The 24539-nt window shown below is 33.1% G+C and overlaps 2 protein-coding genes across 3 annotated transcripts; one reads left to right on the top strand and one right to left on the bottom strand.

The window, feature by feature from the left end:
- Positions 1-1685: 1685 nt before the first annotated feature.
- On the bottom strand, positions 1686-2824 carry LOC115882946 (stromal cell-derived factor 2). The gene is made up of 4 exons (XM_030901217.1): positions 2565-2824; positions 2215-2443; positions 2021-2160; positions 1686-1958 (listed from the first exon to the last, which is right to left on the bottom strand). Exons 1-4 carry the CDS (start codon positions 2629-2631, stop codon positions 1738-1740), a joined length of 657 nt encoding a protein of 218 aa, XP_030757077.1. The 5' UTR covers positions 2632-2824; the 3' UTR covers positions 1686-1737.
- Positions 2825-3137: 313 nt separating this feature from the next.
- LOC115885325 (phosphatidylinositol 4-kinase type 2-beta) lies at positions 3138-24487 on the top strand. Of its 2 annotated transcripts, XM_030904210.1 has the most exons (9): positions 3169-3212; positions 3282-3689; positions 3963-4081; positions 4456-4656; positions 8730-8861; positions 11227-11408; positions 15456-15717; positions 19251-19423; positions 23431-24487. In XM_030904210.1, exons 2-9 carry the CDS (start codon positions 3485-3487, stop codon positions 23507-23509), a joined length of 1353 nt encoding a protein of 450 aa, XP_030760070.1. In that variant the 5' UTR covers positions 3169-3212; positions 3282-3484; the 3' UTR covers positions 23510-24487. The 2 variants fall into 2 exon arrangements, with proteins under 2 accessions (XP_030760064.1, XP_030760070.1); XM_030904204.1 differs by having other exon boundaries at positions 3138-3689.
- Positions 24488-24539: the final 52 nt, after the last annotated feature.

Genomic DNA, 24539 nt, shown 5'->3' with positions numbered 1-24539 from the left:
CGGGGAAGTTGGCTCAGTTTGTATTGCGTTAGTGCTGCAGACTGTTGACCTCCGCGATCTGGGTTCGACTACCAGCGGAACTAAAGTGGTCAAACCAAACCAAACCAACCAAACCAAACCAAACCTAACCCCACCCAGCACCCCTATTCGCTCCCGGGTCCCATAAGCTTCTAAACTGAAAAATGTATGAAAAACAAAATGACATTGACATATTTCCGCAGGATTTTTTTTTGTTTTTCTATGTTCATAAAGGCTCGTATAAAACAAAATATAAGTTCATTTCTCATGTAACTGATTTCGGCTACTCTAAAGTCAAAGCATTTTTTTATGTAAAATAAAAATAAAAAAATTTCTGCAGCACACTTTTTTGTGTTTTTATGTTTAGAAAAATGTCTAAAACACACCCCGAAAACTAGTAGTTTTAATGTAACAGATTTCGGCTATACTAAAGTCCAAAAAATGAAAATGACGCATTTCCGCAGGAAAATTTTTGTATATTTGTACGCTTAACGCCTCCTAGAACGCATATATAAAGTCATTTTTTATATAGCAGATTTCGGCTAAACGAAAGTTGAGCCAATAAATATTTTACAGTTACAGTTGAATTAATAATTAATTCAACTGTAACTGTAAAATATTTTACTAAGTTAAGTAGAGCTGTAGCATCGTAAAAACTAATAAAATATTCAACAAAGTAACTGAGAAATAATTTCTAATCCACGCATGTTCGAATGTACCCATTTCTATACTTCGGCGCTCAAATTTTTCGCTTTTGGTACACTCCTGGAAAGTGAATGTTTTTTTGGTTTATATTTTGTTGATTCCAGGGCTATTATTTGCGTCCTATAAAAGTTTAAATAGATTTATAGTTTCTTTTTTGCGACGTCCGGATTTTGTGCGGATTTCAGAGTTCATTTATCCGGAATTTTCAAAAGCCTTTATGGAAACCCTACTAATGACATATATATTAATAATGATCCCTGAAATCTACAAAACATAGTCCCAAAATTGCAGCAAAAGTCGCCTATTTCTATATTATTACAATATCCGTTACTGCAGCAAAATCCGTCTTATCCACTTATATTGTTTGCTTTTAATTGTCATTATTGTTGCAAATCCGACATTATTTCAGTCATAGGCTTATTTTTACACAAGTTTAATATTACTACTGATGGTCTTATCAATCCTAAATCCCTACCTAATTTTAAGGAATTATTATTGATTTATTAATTATAACATTTGCATATCGAATAAATCAAGTTAGGATGCAAATATCTTACTATATGGAAATCCGCAATATGCATCTTACTGCAACAAAACCTGCTTTATCCAAATTATTTTTGTTTTTTCTCTTTAAAAATTAAATATTAATTGGTATTTCTAGAAAAATGAGATATAAAACAATGATTCTACTCAATGGACACGTTTTTTGTAAAATAACGCTTCCAACATTTGCTAAAACAACGTTTTTGGGATAAGATGGGTTATGCAACTTGACGCCTCAATTATAGAAAAATTATCATACAAATCGAAGATTATTATTTCTATCGATATACAAAGCTAAACACAATGTTTTTAAGAACAAATAATCTTCAAGTAATAATTAAAAACAGGTTATAAAAAAGGACGGATATTCCTTTAATTATTAACTAACACATGTAACAAATAATAAATAAATAAGATAATTCATTGCTCTATAAGAGTTTATTTTTCAATATAAATTAACTACTAACTATTTCATAACTCGGTATGCACATGAGCATGTTGCTTGACATCTGGTGCATGAAGGAATACGCCTTCCATAGACTGCCAATGCACTGCACCCGTGGAGCTTTTTATTCCCACTACTTCCATCTGACCATTTATAGGTCTGCCAAATGTTCTTCCAGATATAGCCAAGTACATCTGTGTATCTACATGCCTCAACATAATACTATCATCTCGTCTCCAAGAATCACCTTCGAATATTAAAAAATATCAATAGCTTAATTTTTATATGGTAAAAATTAACTATAACTACCTGTACAAATAACTGTCCAATTATCTCCAGAATCTCCTTCGCCCTTTTCATCACCGTACGCACTTATTTCTTGATTACCACTTAAAGGGCTTGAAAATAAGTGAGAATGTAAATTTTTCTTAGTTTCTACATGTTCCAGCCTATAAAATAATTTAAATAAACGTTTATTATTGACCTAATTATGTTTTATTTACCTAATAATTGATCCACATGCAATTGGATCCCCTCGAAGACACACTTTTCCTGCAGCTCCTTTAATGAGCCAATGACTGTTAATATCTTCTTGTACTTCTGTAGCAGTTACAGATTGTTGTCCACTTCCAGTCCCATATTTAACGTCATGTGAATGTAATCTTACCCGATAGTCTGTATTCATTAACTTGGTTACCGATCCACATGTTACAAATTGTTGTCTGGCATTTACTAAAAAAGACACTTGAATTTATAACAGTAAAATAAACAAGCCTAATTTCGTGATTGCTACAAATCATGAAGTTTCAATAAAACTGGTGAATTAAATAGAGAACACATAGAGAATACGTACCGGTAAGCTTTCCAAAAAGTTGAAGAAATAAGTAAACATGCAAAAATTTAATTATACTCTGTTTCATTACGAAGAAATATAAAGGTATGATACACCCACTAATTTATTCAAATAAACTCAATATATGCCTATTATCTACTTTGTTATATATTAAAAAGTGACGTGTTATTAATCAAAAAGCCAAAGAAAATCAATTTCAAAAATTTGCCAACATTTTGACATATTTTGACACTTTAGTAAATGTCAAAATAAATCTCTTCTTTTTTTTTCGTAGGCCACTCTGGTAGGCCATAATAGAACCTTTTACCAGGATCCTCCTTTTACCGCAGCCAGTACAGTTCATATATGATAAAAAATATCCGTCGCAACAAAAACAATACATACTGTAGATATCACACCATTATTATGGTAATTAGACAGGAACTTTGATTGCAATAATGCAACGTTTTCAAAGCCATATAAATTGATGGTTAAAATTAATAATCCGTAATAAAACAATTATATATGATGATTTATATATGATAGAATTTTAAATAATCTGTGGTAGAAAATAATAATCTATTTATTATCAATTTGACAACTTCCAGCTGTTGTTTTGTGTCCAAAAAATGTCATTTTTTTATTAAAAATTTTTAACAAAATCGGAATGTAATAATTACAACTTTTAGATTATAATTAATTAATTGCCTTTTTTTAAATGAAAAGTATGTTTTTTAGGTTATTTCATCACTAGATTAACAAAAACTAAATGTAAACAGGAGAAAAACCTGAATCTAAATTAGCGTAATATTTATAACTACCTAACATACAGTGTACATACCAGTTTCAAATTCAGTTTAAACAGTTACCAATTACAATTACAACGCTAGTGATATGTTAAATTTGATACCCCATGTGTAAAAGATAGTTCTTGGTGGGTAATGATTGCGAATGAAGCAGTTGGTATTCTAGTTAATACTGAAGATACTGAGCCCCGAAGTGCCTTGACCGTGGTGTGCAGTGATTCCGAAGACATTCCTTTAGTTCCCGAAGTAGCCTTCGACGGCAACTTGGATTCTCCAGGAATTAATAGGGAGTCTCAGCCCTTGCTAGGAGGGCTAGAGGTCTCTTACAATCAATTTCCAGGTATAGTAAATTTCACTTTTGTATTAAGTAAATACAGATGGTATATTAACAACCTAGAAGGTACAGGTTTAACATGTTTACTAATATCTATATAAAGATTATTTTCTTAGTCATTGTTTACATAAATATAAGCTGGCTCAACAAACAGAAATAATTTTGAATGGGATTTAAAAAATAGATAAATCTAGATATAAGTATTTATACATTTTGTTGTCAAAGTGACATAACTCTTTCTTAAATCAATTATCTATTTAATGTATTTTATAATTTTAGATGATGCCGAGTTTAGTGAACTGGTATGGCAAACGGAAACGGCTATTGATAATGGGATATTTCCGGAAAGGATAACACAAGGATCTAGTGGTTCATATTTTGTAAAAAACCAAGCGGGAGTAAGTTTTTTACTAAAATTAGGTGCTATAATAAAAAATGGTTTATTACATTGGCATTTAATAAATTATTTTAAGAAAAGTCCCATACTTAAAAATGTTTTATTAAAGCCTAAAGCAATATTGAATTATGAAATGGGAGATAACATTGTTAAGTTTAAAATGTTTTCTTTGGTGTAGTTCATATAGTCTCTTAAGTCTCTTCTACATGTAACATTTTACCTGTCAGTCTAACTAGGAGCGGCATTTTTAGCATTTCCCAGTTTTAAACCCCAGTGTTGACGGTGTTCTAATAGGGAAAAAATATTTGAAAAAATACAGTTTTTTAGATTTATTAAGGAAAGCTTTATTGTTACATTATCTGTTTTTTTTTATAGAAAATTATAGCAGTTTTTAAACCAAAAGATGAAGAGCCTTATGGTAGGTTGAATCCGAAATGGACAAAATGGATGCATAAATTATGTTGTCCTTGTTGTTTTGGCAGATCGTGTCTGATACCAAACCAGGGGTATCTGTCGGAAGCCGCAGCCTACCTTGTAGATAATAAGCTAGGGTTAAATATTGTACCGAAGACTAGGGTAAATATAAAAAACACACAGGCTAAACAACCGCCAGCGGTATTGTTAGTGTATACACTTCTACCGGGTGCATCTTAAAAGTGGCCCATCCCTATAACTTTTATTTTTCAGATAAAAAATCGAGATTTGGTATGTTAGTATATGACATAAATTAGGATTGATTGACTTATTCAGTATTTGTTTTCGATCACTTCCTCGTTCACCGGAAATGACTGCAATTTTTGATTTTTAAAGGAACCCTCGGTATTTTATTACATTATATGATAGATAATGGAATTCTGAATAGAATGACATAATATTTCAACTTTTGACATTTTTGCTTAAAACAAAATTGAAAGGGTGGCTGCAATAAGCAGGCAGCACCACTTTTTTAAGAAAATGAGATTGTTAGTTAGTTACCTTTTAAAAATAGACCAATTGTACCCTACTCTATACCCGGCTACGTTGTGCTGCCTTGCTTTCGGTTTGCAACAAAAACCGGACGGCTGTTTGATTTGGCTAGCAAAATTGTTAAAATGGAGCTGCCTGGTTATTGTAGCCACCCCTTCAATTGTATTTTAAATTTCAATCTAGAGTGCCATGGCTGTATTAAAAACACTAATAAAATATTAAATTAAAAGCTGTCTATCATAACAAGTATAAGAAATATAAGAGCGATTTATTTTTGCAGAGGTTTAGAGAGTTGAGAGCACTTATTAAAAGCTTAATCAAAGCTAACTACGAAAATTATATTCGCGGAGTCGAAACCTCTGTGTCTTCAAATCCACAACATTTTTGGGGCTTTATCCACGCGAGGAATAAATCTTCTAGAATACCCGGTCAAATGAAATTTAATGATGAGGTACATGATTGTCCAAACGAAATAGTGAATAGTTTTGCTAAGTTTTTTCAGAGTGTTTTTCACCCCGCCCGATAAAGACAATGTTAAATGGAATCGGTGTGTGGTTAGCAATGAGTTTAATATAACATTTCTTAATATCACGGAAGAGGAAATACTCATAGCTGCAAAAAAATTAAAAAATAAGATGACATCGGGTCCTGACAAAATTCCAGCATTTCTGGTGAAGGATTGCATTGGCATTTTAGCAACCCCACTAGGTAAAATATTTAATTTAGCTGTCAATTCAAACACCTTTCCAGAGGTGTGGAAACAGGCAAGAGTATGTCCAATTCTGAAATCAGGAAATCAAAATAACGTGGAAAACTATCGTCCCATCTCAATCTTATCAAATTTTGCTAAACTGCTAGAAATAATTATGTATAATCGAATATATAGTTCAGTACGTGGTGTAATATCTAGTAACCAACATGGTTTTATGACGGGTAGATCTACCGTTACGAATTTAGCATGTTTTACGCAATATGTATCTGAATGCATTGATAGTAATGGGCAGGTGGATGTTATATATACGGACCTTGCCAAAGCATTTGACAAACTAAATCATTCTATATTACTGGACAAACTTAACTCTATGGGTTTTACTAGACCATCTTTATTATTTTTAAAATCTTATCTCTCTCAAAGAAAGCAATTTGTCTCATATAGTGGCTACTGTTCGACTGACTATATTGCTACGTCAGGAGTTCCTCAGGGATCAAACCTGGGCCCACTTTTATTTCTATTATTTTTAATGATCTAGATAATATCCTTAAGTGTTTTAGACTATTTTTTGCTGATGATTTAAAAATTTTCTTGCGTATATCGGATAGAGCGGATTGTAGTTTCTTGCAGACACAGATTGATCGCGTTGTAGAATGGTGTGATGGGAATAAACTAAAGTTAAATGTTGATAAGTGTAAGATAGTGACATTTTCCAGAAAAAAGAATGTACAGTATTTTAATTATAATATAAATAATACCGAATTGGAACGACTTAGTGTAATCAAAGATCTTGGAGTTTATTTTGATTCGTCTTTTTCATTTAGTGATCATATTATAACCAAGGTACGAGAGGCTCTTAAATTTTACGGCTTTATAGTTCGCAACTGTGCGTCTTTTACTGACTCAAATGCATTTTTAATATTATACTCAGCATACATTCGATCTAAACTGGAATATGCTTCATTGATTTGGTACCCTGTGTATACCTGTTACAGGCAGCTTATTGAGAGAGTACAGAGAAGATTTTTGAAATTTGTTTCATATAAAGTTAGCGGAGTGTATCCTGAAAGGGGTATTCCCTACATTAATTTAATTAGCACCTTTCAGTTGCAAACTCTCGATTTGAGAAGAAAGTGCGCATCAATAGTCTTCCTGTATAAGCTGTTGCATAATGCGATAGATAGTTCTGAGCTTGTTGCACATATAGATTATTTGGTTCCTTCTATATCGACTAGATCGCATAGAACATTTTATTGTGCTAGAGCCAGAACTAATTTGTTGCTTAAATCTCCAGTTTATGTCATGTGTAGCAATTATAACGTAATATCTGATAAATGTGATATTTTCTTTGATAACTTAAGTCACATAATTGCTTTAGCTAATAATATGCTGCACAGCGGTGTATTTGAGTTTTTTTTTTTTTGTTTATATTCACCTTTCAGTGCTTTTTACTTCTGTTAATTTTTAAGATTTAATTTACATTGATATGTTTTTTTTTCATTTATTTTTTATTTAGAGGTTAGTGTATTACTAATTTATAGATATATATATTGTAAAATTGTCCTATAATTGGTTTGTAACTGTTGGGCAATAAAGATATTATTATTATTGTTATTAATGTTTAAGCCATGGAAATTATATTTGATCATCTAATGTTTTTAGTGTCTTGACCTGGCCAGTTAAAAGATGTCCAAATCGTATTTTTAATCATATCTTAATTTTTTCAAATGGAACGAGGATGGCTGATTACCATATTTGGAAAAAGCATTTTTTTAAGTATAATTTAGTACCACACACTTGGTATTTCTAGTCAAATTGTAGTTGTGAATCGCATGTTTTAATTTCAAACAAACCATATTCAAAAATGTCCAAAGTTGACATATGATATGTCATTCTATTGAGAGTGTAATTTTCTATTGAATAAAGTAACAAAATACTGAGGAGGCCATTTAAAAATCAACAACAGGAAGTGACAGAAAAAAATTGAATACGTCAATCAATCCTAATATATGTCATATACTAACATACCAAATCTCGGTTTTTTATCTGAAAAAATAAAAAAGTTATAGGGGTGAGCCACTTTTGAGACGCACCCGGTATTTCTATAAATGCCGGTATAAAATTGAATTAGTTTGTCATTGCGGCGGTATACACTTAACCTATCAGAAAAAACCGTCCAACGGCGGTATAGTGTATTTTAAACCTCAAATACCGCCGAAATGATAGCATAACCTAATATCTTTGCATTTTTATTTTTTTGCTTGAATTGAGCTGTCCTTGATATTTCATAATTGTAAAAATTAATTAAAAAATAATTGTAAAAAAATATTCAAAGCAATCAATTGATTGTACGAACCATATAGCCTATAGCTAGGCCAGTTAGCATTAACCTAACTTAAGATCCACCATCTGACGAACTCATTTTGAAATGATGACATAACTTTTATTTTTGAACTTCGATTAGGTGATATAAAAGTTTAGTGTGTTCGTTGCTAGCATATTTTGCCAAATCGTTACTGTTTTGAGTCCCTGCATTCTGACGAACTCATTTTGAAATGATATCATAAACTTATTTTTGAACTTTCAAGGTGATATAAAAGTTGCTTTCATATTTTGCATCTAACATGTCAAAAATGTTTATTTTTGTATGCAATAAAATGTAGTCTTATTTTGACAACAGTACCTAATCGCGGAACTTACGCTGGGAAAACAATAACACAAAATTTGGTTAAATAAGGGCGGTATTTCTATTTGTTAAATTTTATACCGACGGTATTTTTATATATTTACCAACTACCGCCGTAAAATTTAGCTCGTTGTTGGGTGGTATCCATGTTAATAAATATGTAAAACCGTCTAACGGCAGTTTTTTATCCCTCAATTGTCTATACCGCCGCGCGCCGGCAGTAATTTAGCCAGTTTGTTATAAACAAACAATAATTTGCAAATATAAAATTTTGATCCTTTTTAGGTTGTTAAGTTGGTATCAGAAACATTTAATTATTTAAGGATAGACAGGGAAAAAGCTAGGGTTAAAAGAGCAATCACGGAACAATTCCCAAACGTAGGTTTAAGGTTTAATCGAATTGGTCTACCTCCCAAAGTAAGAAATACAGAGAAATCGATAGAACTTGGTATGCACGTTATCAGAGACGTCGAAACTGTTACCAAATTAAATTTCTAATAAATAAGAATGAATACGTTTGAAACTTAGAGCGCACTTTTTTCTTTTTCTTATAATCTTAAATCCTGGTTGAAAAAAAGACAACACGCTGTCGTCGCATCGTGTAATCAAATTGGGCGATAAATAAGGATTTATGTTGGTAGTCATGGAAAATGGTTGTCATGAAATTTTTCTTTGCAAATCTGATATTTGTAGTCATGTTTGATTTTATTATTTTTTCTAATCTGACCTTTGTAATTTTATTCAGGGTTTTTTTTGAAAATTTTTTTATATAAAACTACACCGGGTGTTGCATCGTCTAGCGGGACATAGGAAATCCCATGTAAATTTTAATGGGGTCAATTATTGGCTTCCCTAATTATTTTAGAGAATAATTCTATTTAGGTTTATTGAAGAGCACTAAAACCCACATTCAAAAGAATAACTTTAGATATTTTTGATTAGCTCGTTTACGAATTATCGCCGATTTCTTTTTTTTTACGCATATAAACCGTTTATTAATTAAAATATATACAACTGTTTAAAAAAATATACAATTCAATTATATTGTTAATCTTTATCTTCGTAGCAGTTGTTGGTTGCGTCCTTCTTCATCTGCAACAGTTTGAAGACTTTTAAGACTCTCCCTAGGCAGGTGGTATCGAAGGCATTGTTCTTTTTTTTTATAAGAAAGGAGAAATATTTAAAAAGAAATCGGCGATAACTCGTAAACGAGCTAATCAAAAATATCTAAAGTTAATCTTTTGAATGTGGGTTTTAATGCTCTTCAATAAACCTAAATAGAATTATTCTCTAAAATAATTAGGGAAGCCAATAATTGACCCCATTAAAATTTACATGGGATTTCCTATGTCCCGTCCGATGATGCAACACCCGGTATAATTTACAATATTAATGGTATACCTTTTTTAATCAACTAGTGATTAAATGTTTTATGAACATCTAAAATTATAATTATGTACCTTTAAAAAATTTCATTAATAGCGAAACAGCCCCAATTATGCCCCACTAGCAAAACCGGTGATTAAAACTATACTCGCTACCGTAGTTAAACTCATCTAAAAAGTTTTTTTAACTGGAATAATAAATTATAATACAAGTTAAACTTTCTGAACATATCAAAATATTAACTTTTTTATTTTTATTTTTAGAATCTTCACAAATTATACTTCCCAATACTTTTAGAATAATTAAATAATAAATTTTTCGTATTCTCGCTATTTAAACCCATGTATTTGTAAGTACTAGTTTTTTACGATATTCTCCGATGGTGGCAGCACCGGCAGAGAATGCACCAAGCATATACAGAGAAGACCAGGCTACTAGTAACATAGCAAGTTGCCGGACGAATTTGCGTTTACCCGATTTGCGTTCGTACTCGAGATTCACTGCCGGCTAGTCGGCTGGTCAGGCAGTACGCAGTTGCAATTGTGCTTAGACGGGTCGGTCGTGACAGACTAGGAATACGACGCGAAGAGTGCCGAGTATTTATTATTTTTATAACATTATAAACCCAAAACTCATTTCCAAAATTTCCGTCTAAAATCCCCGTCTGACATTGGCTAACATATTAGGGCTAAGAGTTTGGAAAGCCTCTCGTATTTTTACTTGAAGCTCATCCAGATTATTAGCCCTATTATGACCATACACTTTGGATTTTACATAACCCCACAAAAAGAAATCATTGGGAGAAAGATCTGGTGATCTAGCGGGCCACAAAATAGTTCCATGTCCACTAATTAAACGGTTTGACTAAAACGGTAAAGACCTATTTTGGAAATACCATTTTACAATTTGAATTTTCTAACGAACTTCGTAAACATCCATTATTTTACTTAAAAAAAATACATTTTACACGAGAGCTGTTGCGAGAATCTACGTATTCGTTTTGGCTATTAAAACACGAATAAATACAAATTCTGAAACATTCTTATCATATATCTACCTATTCTTATTTTATCGCATTTTACCTATTTTTGTTTTATCGCCTGCTTTTTATCCGGCGGACGGGTATACGCTAATTCGTCCGGTTATGCCTATGTTACTACTACGATGGTCCGGTCTGTATGTATTGTGTCTAAAGTTGAACTGAGAAAACTACAAATGTTATTTGATACTTCAATGTCAAATGTCAACAGAATAAAAAGTAACCGTGGCAACATTGCTACATGCATTCATCAGATAATTTGCTGACGTGTACGCCAACTTTTATTGATTTTTCTATCCTTATATATATTTTTTTACTTTAAAATTGTATTGAATACTAATAACTTTTTATTGGAAGGTGGGTTCCTTTCAATTATTTGTAGATAATTATAAAGATGCTCATTACTGGCTGTCCAAGTTTGAAATGGAGCCCCTGTCACCACCCATAGCCAAAAAATTTCAACTTCAGTTCGAAAGATTAGTTGTCTTAGATTATATTATTAGAAACACGGACAGGGGTAACGATAATTGGCTTATAAGGTAAGCTAATATATAACTATGTTTTACAGGGTTTCGCGTTTATGAGAGGTACAAAGATTCGGTTTTCACATTACTATGCTACTTTTTTATGAAACTAAAGATGCTACACACAGATTTGTCCTAGTACACTATTCCTATATACAGGGCGAATTTGAAATTGTTGCATTTCTCGACCCCTTTCGGATATCTTATAACTTATCGATAGGGTGAAAACTGAGTCCCATAGACTTTTTCACGTAGAATCAGTATCGTAACTGGTGTTTAGCTGGGAGCTGTTATTACAAAAATATGACTCAAACTTAGTTTTTTTTTAATGGGATACCCTGTATATCAGTTTTTGAGGTGAAACTTCTTTACAGCGCTTTCAGATGGAGCGGACCGTCCGTCGTGTTTTTTCAAGATAGCCGTCGGATAAAATCATCCGGACGGAACATACGCGCCCCATGTGAAATTGTTCAAAAAACGCTCCGTTCCATCTGAAAGCGCTGTTATGCGCGTTGGGTTTAAAAATCAACGCCGTAACACTCGGCCTTGAAGAACGGCTGCGAGACGGCCATGATGCGCGACCCTTTCGCAAACTAGCGAGAGGAAAAGTGATAGCTGCAGTGTTGCCACAGCTACCTCATTGAGGGTAGATCTACCCCTTTGTAAAACAATTTAACCCCGCTATATCGTGATAATCTACCCCGATGAAAAATAAGCTTGTGGCAGCACTGGGTAACGATCTGTGCCATACGCTGCTAAGAAAATCACTATAATAAACTTGATATGTACCAACCTGTGTGGTAGGAAGTAAATTTTTATCGATAGGTTTGTAGCTTCTGAATAACGATCTAGGTAAACCATCTAGCTCATTTGTCAGCTCAGAATTAAAATTTAGAGTTACTAACTCGCATTTTCATTGGAGGACAGTGTCATATTTATTTCAAACCAATAATTAACGAGAATATTCGTATAATTTAATAAAATTACTGTAAATCACTATAAATAATGAATTGTTTGTAATTGAACTGTAATTTCTGTATTATTAATCCGGTAAATGATGGAGAAAAACAATTGTGATTAATTAAATATTTATTTTAAGATGATTTCTTAACAACATTCTGAGAATTCAAATAATGAATTGAATAGTGATGGGTTGTTATTTAACTATCTGTTATTTTATAACAATTATTTAGAAATAACATAACGCAACCGTTACTACTTTTAAAAAATAACATATAAAATAACGACACGTAGAGATCGGCCACTCGTGAAACGAAAAACGAAGTCGGCGCTCTGCACCGCCGCGAAATTCTATGCTGCTCGAAGCAATTCCAAAAAACAACTAGTATGGATGGAAAACATGTTATTTCGTCAACCATCGATACAGGCGGCGAGACAACGGAGTGGGGAATGCGCTACGGCGCGGCGCGGCGAACGTAGCTGCTTCGGTCGACGCCGTCGGTGGTCGTATTGGGTTTGCAACAGCTTAAAAATCAAATACGTTTAAATAAAATATACGACGGCCTCCCCATAAGAGCAATGAGAGGATTTACGTCCCAGTATTGAAGGAGGACAGAAAATCGAGTCGAATGGTTTCAAGACATAGGTTCATCCTTGTTTAGTCAAACCTCCTACAATACAAGGATAGACTTATGTAGGAAATGCATTGAAATTCTATAGCCGTCCTTCAATATCGGGACAGGAATTTAAGCGGTACCCTCTGTATACTTTATTTTAAACGTATTTGGTAAAAATAATAGGATATAAAAGAAGCAGGTCTTTTGAAACAGTTGCGGGCATAACGCCTGGCGGTCGAGATAACAGGAGTGGGAAAGGAACGCTGCTGCATCGGTCGATTGTCGATGGAGGCTCGCAACGGGTTGGAGAAGCAGTCATTTTAGATACAACCTGTTACGAGCATAACAGGGCAACGGTCGAGATAATCGGAGTTGGAAAGGAACGCTGCTGCATCGGTCGATTGCCTATGGAGGTTCGAAACAGGTTGGAGAATAACGCATCAGTTGTTTTAGATACATTGTTTTTCAACCTGTTACGAGCATAACGGGCGGAGGTCGAGATATTATGGCGCTGTATGTTGCAGTACGTTATTAAGTTTGTTTTATTTAGGTGTTTATTTATTCTGAAAAATTTTCAGAATATTATTTTAAGATTTTTTAAAAATGTATACAGGGTGTTTTGAAAAATCTGGTCATTGATTAATCACGATCCTGCTTAAAGCCCTTGACGTAAAAAGCTGATTTTTGGAAAACGGATTAACTTTAGGGTGTAGAGGTTCGATAAAAAGGAATTTTTCGAAACTCGAATTCTAAGGGGGTGAAACCACCCTCAAATATTAGAATATTTTTTATTTAAAAACCGGTGAGTTTTCGGAAAAACTCTTAAACACGTATATTTTATTTTGTTAGTTATTTTATTTTGTTTTTAGTTGTTTTACATATTTTAAGATTTTTTTCATAAAATATGACCATTGAGTAATCACGATTCTGCTTAAACTGCTTGACGTTTAAAGCTGATTTTTGGCAAACGGATTGACTGTGGGGTTGAGGTTCGATAAGGAGGGGTTTCTCGAATCTCAAATTCCAAGAGGGTGAAAACTACTTTAAAAAACGGTTAGTCTTTCGGGAAAACGCTTGGACACGCATAATAAATTATGCGTGTCCAAAAATTGTTTTTTTACATATTTTGAAATTTTTTAAAAGATCATACAGGATGTTCCAAAAAGTTGAGTAATTCATTAACCACGATTCTGCTTAAACTGCTCGACGTTTAAAGCTTATTTTTGGCAAATGTGAGAAAATTTTATCCAGTTTGTATGTTAATAGAAATTCTTGCTTTGCATTATCATCACCATTACAAATTATTAATTCGACGCTAACGAATTCGCGGGTACACGCTAGTTTAAGTGTAAAATTAATTCTAACTCTAGTGTGTAGTTGGTTTACTTATGAAGAATATACTACACATTTTCTTATATTGCTATTTTTTGACCGCAAATGGTAAAATTATAACTAAGAGCTTCTCGCCCGTCGAGTGAGATGCACCCTGTACACTGCTACGCAATTCAGGATCTACGCGGATCGAGGGGCAAGGCGTAGGTAGATCGGAATGTATAGGTATAGAAGAGTGGCGGAATTTTGGCTTTTTTATATCGCAATTTGTAAACTGCTTATTTGTAAACAACCACCGTTTTAGAGAGGTATTTTAGATAACAATCGATATTTAGAATTGTTTTGACACCTTGGAAATACTACCACCGAGCATGTCATTGTTGCAACTTGCAACTGCGTTAATACGCCTGGCGGTGACCGCCTCATACTCTTTCAGATATTTAGCAATAAAATAAAGAAACCTGTTATTTTTAAGCTGTTATTTTAAGCTGTTTTTTATAAATAACTATAACAGTTTCAACTGTTATCTAAAAATAACAGTTTTGCCCATCACTAGAATTGAATAATAACATAATGACAAGACAAGTGACATCTGTCTAAAAAAGACAACGATTTAAGCTGTACGCACATTGGCGCGATCACGATCACGATCAGGGCAGCATAATGAACAAAGCATTTAAACAAAAACAGACCACAGATCACACAAAACATATTGTTGGTTAGTAGAAGTTATTAGCAATCAGAGATATAGATGTAGTAGTATTTTGGTTTAATGGCTGCCAGACTATCCGGCCGAGTGATAGAATTATTATCGTTTTTTAATAAAAATTAAAAAAACAATATTAAATTATAAAGGTAGAATAGTATACGGTTTTATATTAACTTTTTTAAAGTTTATAAAAGGCCTTCAAAAAAAGATATCCTTCAAATCCTTCAATTTAATAGCTGTTAGTAACAAGTTTCACTTCACACATTTTTTTTATTTTTGTTTGCCTTTTTATAAGCTTTCTAAAATATAATATATTTTATACTTATTTTCATAAACAAGGTCAAAAAATGCATTCTTTAACTTTTTAATATAAATCTGAAAACTGCATCTTTGTATCTCTACTCATAACACAAGAAAATGAGACAACCTGTACATTTGTTTTAGATACGACCAACCATCAATTATAAACGGCAAAACAGTGAGTGCTCAAGTGGACTTAACAGATACGTCAGACTGGAATCTAGTGAATATGCCAGAAATTAAAATAGCCGCAATCGATAACGGGTTGGCATTTCCTTATAAGCACCCTGACAGTTGGAGGGCGTATCCTTATCATTGGGCGTGGCTGCCGCAAGCAAAAATACCCTTCGGAAAGGAAATTAAGGAATTAGTTTTGCCTTTGTTAAGTGATATGAACTTTGTACAGGTTAGTTAGTTTAGTTAGCATCCGTTAGCGTGGGTTTACATGAGAGATGAGCAACAAATCGCACACTGCGATTCAATCGCAGTCGCAACCTGCTATTGACTCTCATAGGAAACTGCGACTGTGATTTCTTCTATTGGCGAGTTTCAATTTACATAACCAATATTACTATAGCTGCGAGTTGGGATTTTGCTGCGATTGTGATTTTGTAAACTAGGACCGTGATAACCTTCTATCTGCGAGTTTGAATTTTTAGGAGTTGCGATTTGCGATTTTGTTGCGAATGTAATTTTGTGGTCCATTGCAGCATTTTATAGTAAACTGCGATCGATTTTTTTTCTCTAATTTTATTTATTTATAAAGAAGGTAATATTTTCTAAGGCCAAGATCATAATATACCGGGTGTTTCTCAAGAGTGGTTCACCCCTATAAATTTTTTATTTTTTCTGATTAAAAAAACGAGGTTTGGTATTTTGACATAAATTAGGATTGATTAACGTATTCAATTCGTTTCGATAACTTCCTGTTTCACCGGAAATGACTACAACTTTTGATTTTTAAATAGCACCCTGGGCATTTGTTTTACTTTATTGTATAGAAAATGACACTCTGAATAGAATGGCATATCATATATAAACTTTTGACATTTGCGCTTAAAAAATCTTGTATTTTAAATTTCAATCTAGTGTGCCATGGCTGTATTAAAAACACTAATTTTTAATGAAGCATCCTCGGAAAAAAATATTTTATTATCTATTGTTTTTCGTGTGTTGTCCTGGTCGACAAAGTAGGTACATATTGGTATATCTATTTGAAGCAGTTGCAGCATATTATAAAGTTTTTATACCTATGTGTTGCATGTGTTAAAAAAAAATCTTAAAAACTAAACAACTGATTTTTATTAACTTTTTTTAACTGTTGAGCTATAGGTACATACACAAACAATTATATAGGGTGGTGGCAATTTCGATGCTCAACATTGCCATCTCAGAAACTACGAGAGATACGAATCCAGTTAAATGGGACAAAAGTTGCGTAATTAGAATTCTGACAAACACCTATGAAGAAAACCCCGGTATCTTGATTAGTTTCGGATTTATGCCAAGAAAATGAAAGTAATACGTTTATTTTAAATGACAATATCTTCAGAACTATTTGTATGTATTGCAACGTAAGTTGGTAGTTTTATATTTTTGACCTCTGCCAATTAAATGCCGTTTTCAGAAAATTTTCTAAGCCTTCTAGATTTTCATTATGTAAATTCACTAAAAAAATAGATTTTTTAAAAATTCGCTCAAAAGATCAAGTCTACCTTGGAAATCCAATTGACACTTTATATGACAGCAAGTTAATTTTTGTTTACTCTATTAAGTGTCAAATCTGGACACAAAAATTTATAGTAGATAGTGTAAAGTGTATTAACAGTCAAAAATATGTTTACAAGTGAGGAAACACGTGATATGTATAATGTTTACTTAAAAAAATAATAGAAATTCCAATATGGCATGCGCAAGTTATAGAACATTGTATCCTGAAAGGACACAGCCTCATATCGTACATACCTCATATCGTACTATTTTCGCTAGGATTTAAAGAAATTTAGCAATTGCTGGTAGCTTTAAAAACAAGAGAGCGATATTTTAAAAGGCTTAATGATATTAATGTGCCAGCTCAGACTGAAATTAATCCGGAAACTTCTAGCCGTAAAATAAGTCGCGAGTGTTGTATAAGTGATTCTTATGTAGGGAAAATTATCAAAAAAACATAAATATCACAACTTTAAATTTAAATGTGTACCAAATTTACATTTTTTTACATGCTGGTGATCAAGAGAGATTAAAATTTTGCAGATGGTTTTAGTAATGTGTTCAAGAGAACTCCCATTTTTCTAGAGAAATATTCTAGACCGATGAATTTTTTATTATTTACATTTTTTTCTTTATTTACAAATTCCGATACATTTAACAGAAAAAAATCACATTATTATGCAAAAGAAAATCTTCATTTGATTAGAGAAACCAGACCACAAATAAGATATTCTTTGAACGTGTTCTTGACAATAAAATTTTAGGTTCTGTATTGGCCTGTATTGACTCTAATATACAATTTTTGTGCGTCCAGATTTGACATTTGATAGAATAAAAAAATAACTTGCTGTCATATAAAGTGTCAAGTGGACTTTCAAGGCAGACTTGATCTTTTGAGCTAATTTTTAAAAAATCTAATTTTTTTAGTGAATTTGCATAATAATGAATAAAAATTAGATACCACCGTATAGATTATTTTTTTGCTCTTTCTAATACGATTAAAACTCAAAATAGCGGCCATAAGAAAACAAAAACTTGACTGTTGTTCTGCGAAATCTAGAAGGCTTAGAAATTTTCTGAAAACTGCATTTGATTGGCAGAGGTCAAAAATATAAAACTACCAACTTACGTTGCAATAGATACAATAGTTCTGAAGATATTGTCATTTAAAATAATCGTATTATTTTCATTTTTTTTGACATAAATCCGAAACGTATCACGATACCGGGGTTTTCTTCATAGGTGTTTGTCAAACTTCTAATTACGCAACTTTTGTCCCATTTAACCGAATTTGTATCTCTCGTAGTTTCTGAGAAGCCAATGCTGAGCATCAAAATGTATAGCACTGATCTGAGCGCCACCATGTATCTAGTACAATATTTAAACATTAAAACCGCAATCGGAGGTTACAGTCGCAGAGATTTAAAAATTGCAATCTCAGTTTCAATTGCGATTGGAGAATCGCAGTTTTGCTCATGTCTAGTTTACATGCATCCGTCGTCGTTTTTACGTAATTTTATTGGCTTATTTCAAAAGTGACAGATCATACTTCATTATGATTGGAGTGAAAAAATTACGTACGACGCTGTCATTTTTGAAATGATCCTGTCAGTTCTCTAGACTGTCTTCCGTCAATGCCACTTCAGGTAAAACATCTCCCTTTTTATTCGTCTACACACAAGGTTTCACTTGATACGTTTCGACTGAACAGTTAAAACGTTACGTGTATACGAAGATTTAGACATAATGTGGATTAACCTGCTCTCACTACCGGTTTCGAAGCCCTACTCCATCATCAGGTGAGCTTGGGAGATCCACAAAATGACAACCGCAGCGCAGAGATAGTTAATTCCGACTTGTCGGAAAGTATCGGTTAGATATTAAGTCCCGAAAGGGAGATAGCGGCCTGCGTGCAATGGTAGTACTTTCGTACCACCGAGGCGCAACTATCGATAGTAAAAGGATGTGGTTGTCATTTTGTGGATCAAGCCCACCTGATGATGGAGTAGTGCTCCGAAACCGGTAGTGAGAGCAGGTTGATCCACATTATGACAAACACAGCGTAGAATTAAATTTCTATATTAGCAGTTAAGTGGCAAGAATCCTTATATAATTTTATTATATACCTCTACTTCAAGAAATTTGTTTTCTATGTTAAAATTAAAGGCACTTTGTTATTTTAAAAAATTATTGGCGAATACTGTATGACTTTATTTTCTTTTTCTTTAGGATTTATGTGATGATTTATACCTTCTCTTCAAACAAGACAAAGGTTTCGACAGAAACCTTTACGAACGACAAATGTCAGTTATGCGTGGCCAAATTCTGAACCTCACGCAGGCTCTCAAAGATGGCAAATCGCCTGTACAATTGGTACAAATGCCCGCTGTAGTCGTCGAAAAGTAAGTTTTCATAAGGATTGTTCAGCGATCATTCAACGTTACTTAATCATTTGTCAAATATGCGTTTTAGGATGTGTTTTTGATCAGTTCGTATGGTTCCTAAATTATTAATTACTCAAGTTTGGTTAGTATCAATTTCAATTGAACGGTCCAAGGGAAAAACATGATAAGCGCCATCTTCTAATTTTGCAGGAGAGCCATGGACGGCTGGTGGTTATCAGGTTATTAGAGAGATATCGGTAAACCGAATAGCGTCATGCAGGATTTACGCGTACCTTATTTTGACAGTTACGATATGCGCGAGTCGACTAACCTAACCTAACGCCCGCTAATAACGTTACCGCCTGACCTAATTTGCTGATCAATTACACCAAGCGCTATTTCTAAATAACGTTTAAGAATTGCTTAAATGGGCATGTGCGGATAAAGTATTACTTGAGTTTTATTAGGTAATTTGATATTTAAGTAGCTGTGATTAGTTTTAAAATAAATATCCTCCTAAATGAGACACCCTGTACTTAGAAGAAATTTATTAATGTAATGTGCTAATAGCCTCCATACACCAGAAGGCCCGGCCTGCGGATCCAGCCTGTGGATCTGGCCTGCCCATTAGATCTTTGCCCGGTTAAATATTCTCGTTTGGGACAAAATTTGACTTTTTATAGCAGTTTTTATATAGATAAATGTTTATCGGAATAAAAACTGCCGTTGAGAAAGAAAGAGCGTTACAAATCCGCCGACGTTATCCTTCGTATTTTTAGGCAAATCTAATCTCATAGCCAAGTCAGCGGACTTGGCCTGTGATAGACTTTGTCCGCTAAAGACTTGGCCTGCCAAAGACTCGGTCTGGCCCACAAACGCAAATATTTCATCCGAAGGCCAGATCCGCAGGCCGGATCTTCTGCTCTTCAGCTATCTGTCAATAAAATTATAACGTCAAAACAAATGACGATTACTAAAAACAATGTACAGAAATTGACGAAATGTCAAAAATTATATTGATCGTAACATATCCGTCAATAAAACTATAACCTCAAATCAAATGACAATTACCAGAAACAATGTGCCGTAATTTACTAAATGCCCTAATAGCACCCCATACATTAACATATAAGTTGGACCGATTTTATCCGTCCGAATTTTGTCGGCGAACTAGGCTCGGCACATACCAAAACTCTCGTCATTTTTGAGCTCGAATTTGGCTCCCCGACTTTATAGCCCAATTAGATTTGCCTGATTAAATTGTGTTGTTAATGGGACAAAATTCGACGTTTTATAACAGATTTGATCTGGCTTGCGATCTTTTGGAAGTCCTGAAAGATTTAACGAGTGGTCTTAGATTTACTCGGCATATTTGTACTTAGTGAGGTGTAAAAATGAATAACAATCGTAGAAGACGCGCTATAGCTTGTGCCATGGGGTATGTATTTATCGCCAATAAACAAAGTAAAAAAACGAAGCAAGTGGGTGAAAAAATGGATTTGTCGTAGAGATGAACTAGGTCACATGCTAAGTACTATGTTTGAAGACTTGATACGCGTCGCAAAACAGAGCCAAATATAATTTGACAGGTTTAAACCTGTGATTTCATCTGTGGGCGATAGTGCACGGCCCGATTCGGCTCGGTTCGCCACATACACACGAAGTTTTATCCGCGTATTTGGCTCGTGCCATATCAAATTGGTTAAGTTATCCGCTGGTGTATGGAGCGCTAATGACGTTACCAATCTCTTTCATGGTTGCCTGGTAAAAGAGGGAGTTCTACAATATGAGGTGACGTTGAACGATCGCCAAACAAAGAATATCTTTCTACACTCACCTACACGAAAAACGGGCGCCTTAAAATTTTCATGTATTTTAAAGTTTAATATATTTTGTTCTAATGCGCCGATTTTGATGATTTTTAAGCAATTTGTAGCTAAATTATTTGGCTTTTTAGTGTCTCTTTCTAAATTAAAAATAATACTTCCCGTCTGTCAATTATACGGGGGAAACGAGGAAAAAATGTTTAAAACAAGTTTGAAAATTTTTGAAACACCCTGTGGAATATGTTAGCATTGCAAGGAATTTAAAGATCATTTTATCACAGATTAGGTATTCTATAAGTATACAGATAAAAATCTTGTCTCTAATTCGTGGTACGAATTTTTTATTAAAACCTGTATACGTCCGTTCATACTGTCAGTGAGGCTGCATATATCATATTGCGTTATGTTTTCCCATTCTTCTTTATGGACCAAGCAAAGTTTATTTAATGAAGCTGGTACTTCTTCGCCACCTCTATTTTAGAGTCTTTTTCGATAAATCGCGATAATGTCACTGTTAATTTAAGTTCTGCCACAATTTCCATCTAGATTTACCACCTTTATACAACTATCAGTAGTAGAATAAATAATAAATAACATAAAATAAGCTCCGTAAAGACTGACAAATCCACAAAATTTCAAATCAAATTCAAATGTGTCAAATGAATCGTCAAACAGAACTGTCAAGGATCCCCACCGTAGAGAGCTTTTTCCGCCCACCATGCATGAATACATGGATAGCATTATGCTCCTTCCTTAGTCTTCTTATTCAAAGATGTGGTGGGACCTTTGAATAAGAAGACTAAGGAAGGAGCATATCAAAAATCTTAGGTACACCGCGATGGGCCTCAAATATGGCCGACTTAAATTCCGGTTTCTCAGTGCCGTTCTAATTTTATTTAAAAAATGTAAAACTATGATGTAGGGTAGACGTGGGGTAGACTCAATAATTTGTTATTTTATTTTACGTTGTGAATAAATGTTGGTAGTTATTAAAATTGTTATAAAAATATATAATTCTAATAAAAATAGATAAGTTATAATAAGTATTTATTAACACAAACATCCGATACGCTACTGAAGCAGGTAAGTCAAATTAACGTATCAAAATTCTTTGACATCTGATCTTTGACAAGTAGTAAATAAAAGCTAAAATGCAAGAAAATATATAATTTAGTTAATTTAAGTGAATTTCATAAATGATCGGTTTACTACACGTATGTATATTATATAGTCACTTACTAGCGAAAAGTTGTTCCATTATTTCACTCAATTTTTGCCGAGATCTACCGCACGCTACACAACCAACTATTTTAGAGTCTCGATAAATCGCGATAATGTCACTGTTAATTTAAGTTCTGCCACAATTTCCATCTAGATTTACTACCTTTATACTACTATCAGTAGTAGAATAAATAATAAATAACATAAAATAAGCTCCGTAAAGACTGACAAATCCACAAAATTTCAAATCAAATTCAAATGTGTCAAATGAATCGTCAAACAGAACTGTCAAGGATCCCCACCGTAGAGAGGAGCTTTTACCGCCCACCATGCATGAATACATGGATAGCATTATGCTCCTTCCTTAGTCTTCTTATTCAAAGATGTGGTGGGACAAGGGTGGGACCACATTTTCTTTTTCTGTCTTTTGACGTTTTTGACGGATAGACTACTTATTTAACTGCTCAACTTATGAAGTGGTCCTATTAGCATGATATAAACCGCTCATAATTTGAAGTGGAATTAATTATAAAGTTTTATACATATTTTTTTTTGTCTTGTTTAATCCTTATTTCTAAATTTGAAGGTATAAAATATCTTACAGTTAATAAATAATTAAAAAAATGATTCGTTGCCTGAGGCATATTTGAAATAGAGTATATAGAGATATTTGATAAATGGTAACAGTGGCTTTACTTACTCTGCATAAACCTAGATGATAAAATAATATTTACATTTCTTGCTTTGTTAGCGTACTCCACAGGATATTCCAAACTTCCACCAAAATATGAACATTTTGTTTTCCCTCGAAAGACATACTAAAAAGTCAAATATTTTAGCTACAAATTGCTTAAAAATAATCAAAATCGGTCTACTAGAACACAGTATAAAATATAAAACTTTAAAATACATTAACATTTTAAGGGGTCCGTTTTTCGTGGCGGAGAGTATATATTTTCAATGCCATTTTTTTTTCAGATCGCAAGGTCACCATCACCGGTTTTTTAATTTCACCCAACGCTTCCAAGATAAGAGTCCATTCTTTTCGTGGTGTTAACATAAAATGATTTAAAATTTATTTTTGTCTTAGCTTATCTTTATCATTCTATACATGAATTATATAATGCATTATATTCTTAGTTATTTATATTATTGAGTTAAATTTGGAATTTAGAAGACATTTTTCAGTCTATAGATTTTCTTACTACTGTAACTATACAGGGTATTCCCTAATGACATGCTAATATTTAAGTAGTGGGTGATTCTTGGACCTATAGTAAGAAAAAAAACCTCACATGAATGTCCTAAACATCCTAACTTTTTAGATAGGTATTTTTTTCAAAAATATTCAGTGTACAAGACGAGTATAGACGCCACTGGTTGAAATAAATAAAATTGTTTCTATAACGAAAAAGGCACTTTGCTGCATATGTTGATGATGCATGTATCAAGTTTCAAAAAAATATTTATAACATCAGATTATAAAAAAAAATATCATTTTTAAATTTTCCCACCCTATGTATCTCAGAAGTTATGATATTTAGGACATACATCCATACAAAGTTTTTTTCATAGAATAGGTTGAAGAATGATCCCCTTAAATATTAGCATATCATTAATAAGGAACACTCTGTATTGTATTTTTTCTTGGTAAATCTCAATGGAAAAAAATATTTTTACCTTCAATATTAATGATTTTTTATGTCTAAAGTCTATCCAACGAGCCGGGGAAGATTTCGACAGATGACATCCCAAAAATGACAGAAAATACCATCCGATCGAAAAAAATAACCGCGTGAGTGGTTGCTTGGAAATGAATATTGAAGTTATTTTTTATGTAATAATATATGGGGAATGTCCTCGATTATCATTTCTAAGCCAACTGGACGCCATATTTTTTCTATCATATGGTACAATTTACCTGCAAGTTAAAATGACAGACAAAACTGTCACTGCCATGTATTCTCTCGTTGGACAGACTATATTTACTAATGTATAATTTAAGTTTAAATGTCGATTATATATACTTTTTATATTTTTAAGGTTTCATTATTTAGGCTTTTATAATTGTGATAGTTTTTTTCATA

Source organism: Sitophilus oryzae, unplaced genomic scaffold (genome assembly GCF_002938485.1).
Source record: "Sitophilus oryzae breed Bouriz unplaced genomic scaffold, Soryzae_2.0 scaffold_111_pilon_pilon, whole genome shotgun sequence".
Classification (NCBI taxonomy): domain Eukaryota; kingdom Metazoa; phylum Arthropoda; class Insecta; order Coleoptera; family Curculionidae; genus Sitophilus; species Sitophilus oryzae.
Note: the sequence above shows the minus strand (reverse complement) of the source record. Positions and strands in the feature narration are given on the sequence as shown.

Excerpts from the sequence above, each read along its gene's own strand:
- LOC115885325 (XM_030904204.1), top strand. The coding sequence starts at position 3,485 with ATGATTGCGAATGAAGCAGTTGGTATTCTAGTTAATACTGAAGATACT. Across the intron at positions 4,657-8,729 it reads ATATTGTACCGAAGACTAGG|GTTGTTAAGTTGGTATCAGA; the intron begins GTAAATATAAAA and ends GATCCTTTTTAG. Across the intron at positions 19,424-23,430 it reads CCCGCTGTAGTCGTCGAAAA|ATCGCAAGGTCACCATCACC; the intron begins GTAAGTTTTCAT and ends TTTTTTTTTCAG.
- LOC115882946 (XM_030901217.1), bottom strand. The coding sequence starts at position 2,631 with ATGAAACAGAGTATAATTAAATTTTTGCATGTTTACTTATTTCTTCAA. Across the intron at positions 2,444-2,564 it reads ACTTTTTGGAAAGCTTACCG|TAAATGCCAGACAACAATTT; the intron begins GTACGTATTCTC and ends TGTCTTTTTTAG. Across the intron at positions 1,959-2,020 it reads TTGGACAGTTATTTGTACAG|GTGATTCTTGGAGACGAGAT; the intron begins GTAGTTATAGTT and ends TAATATTCGAAG.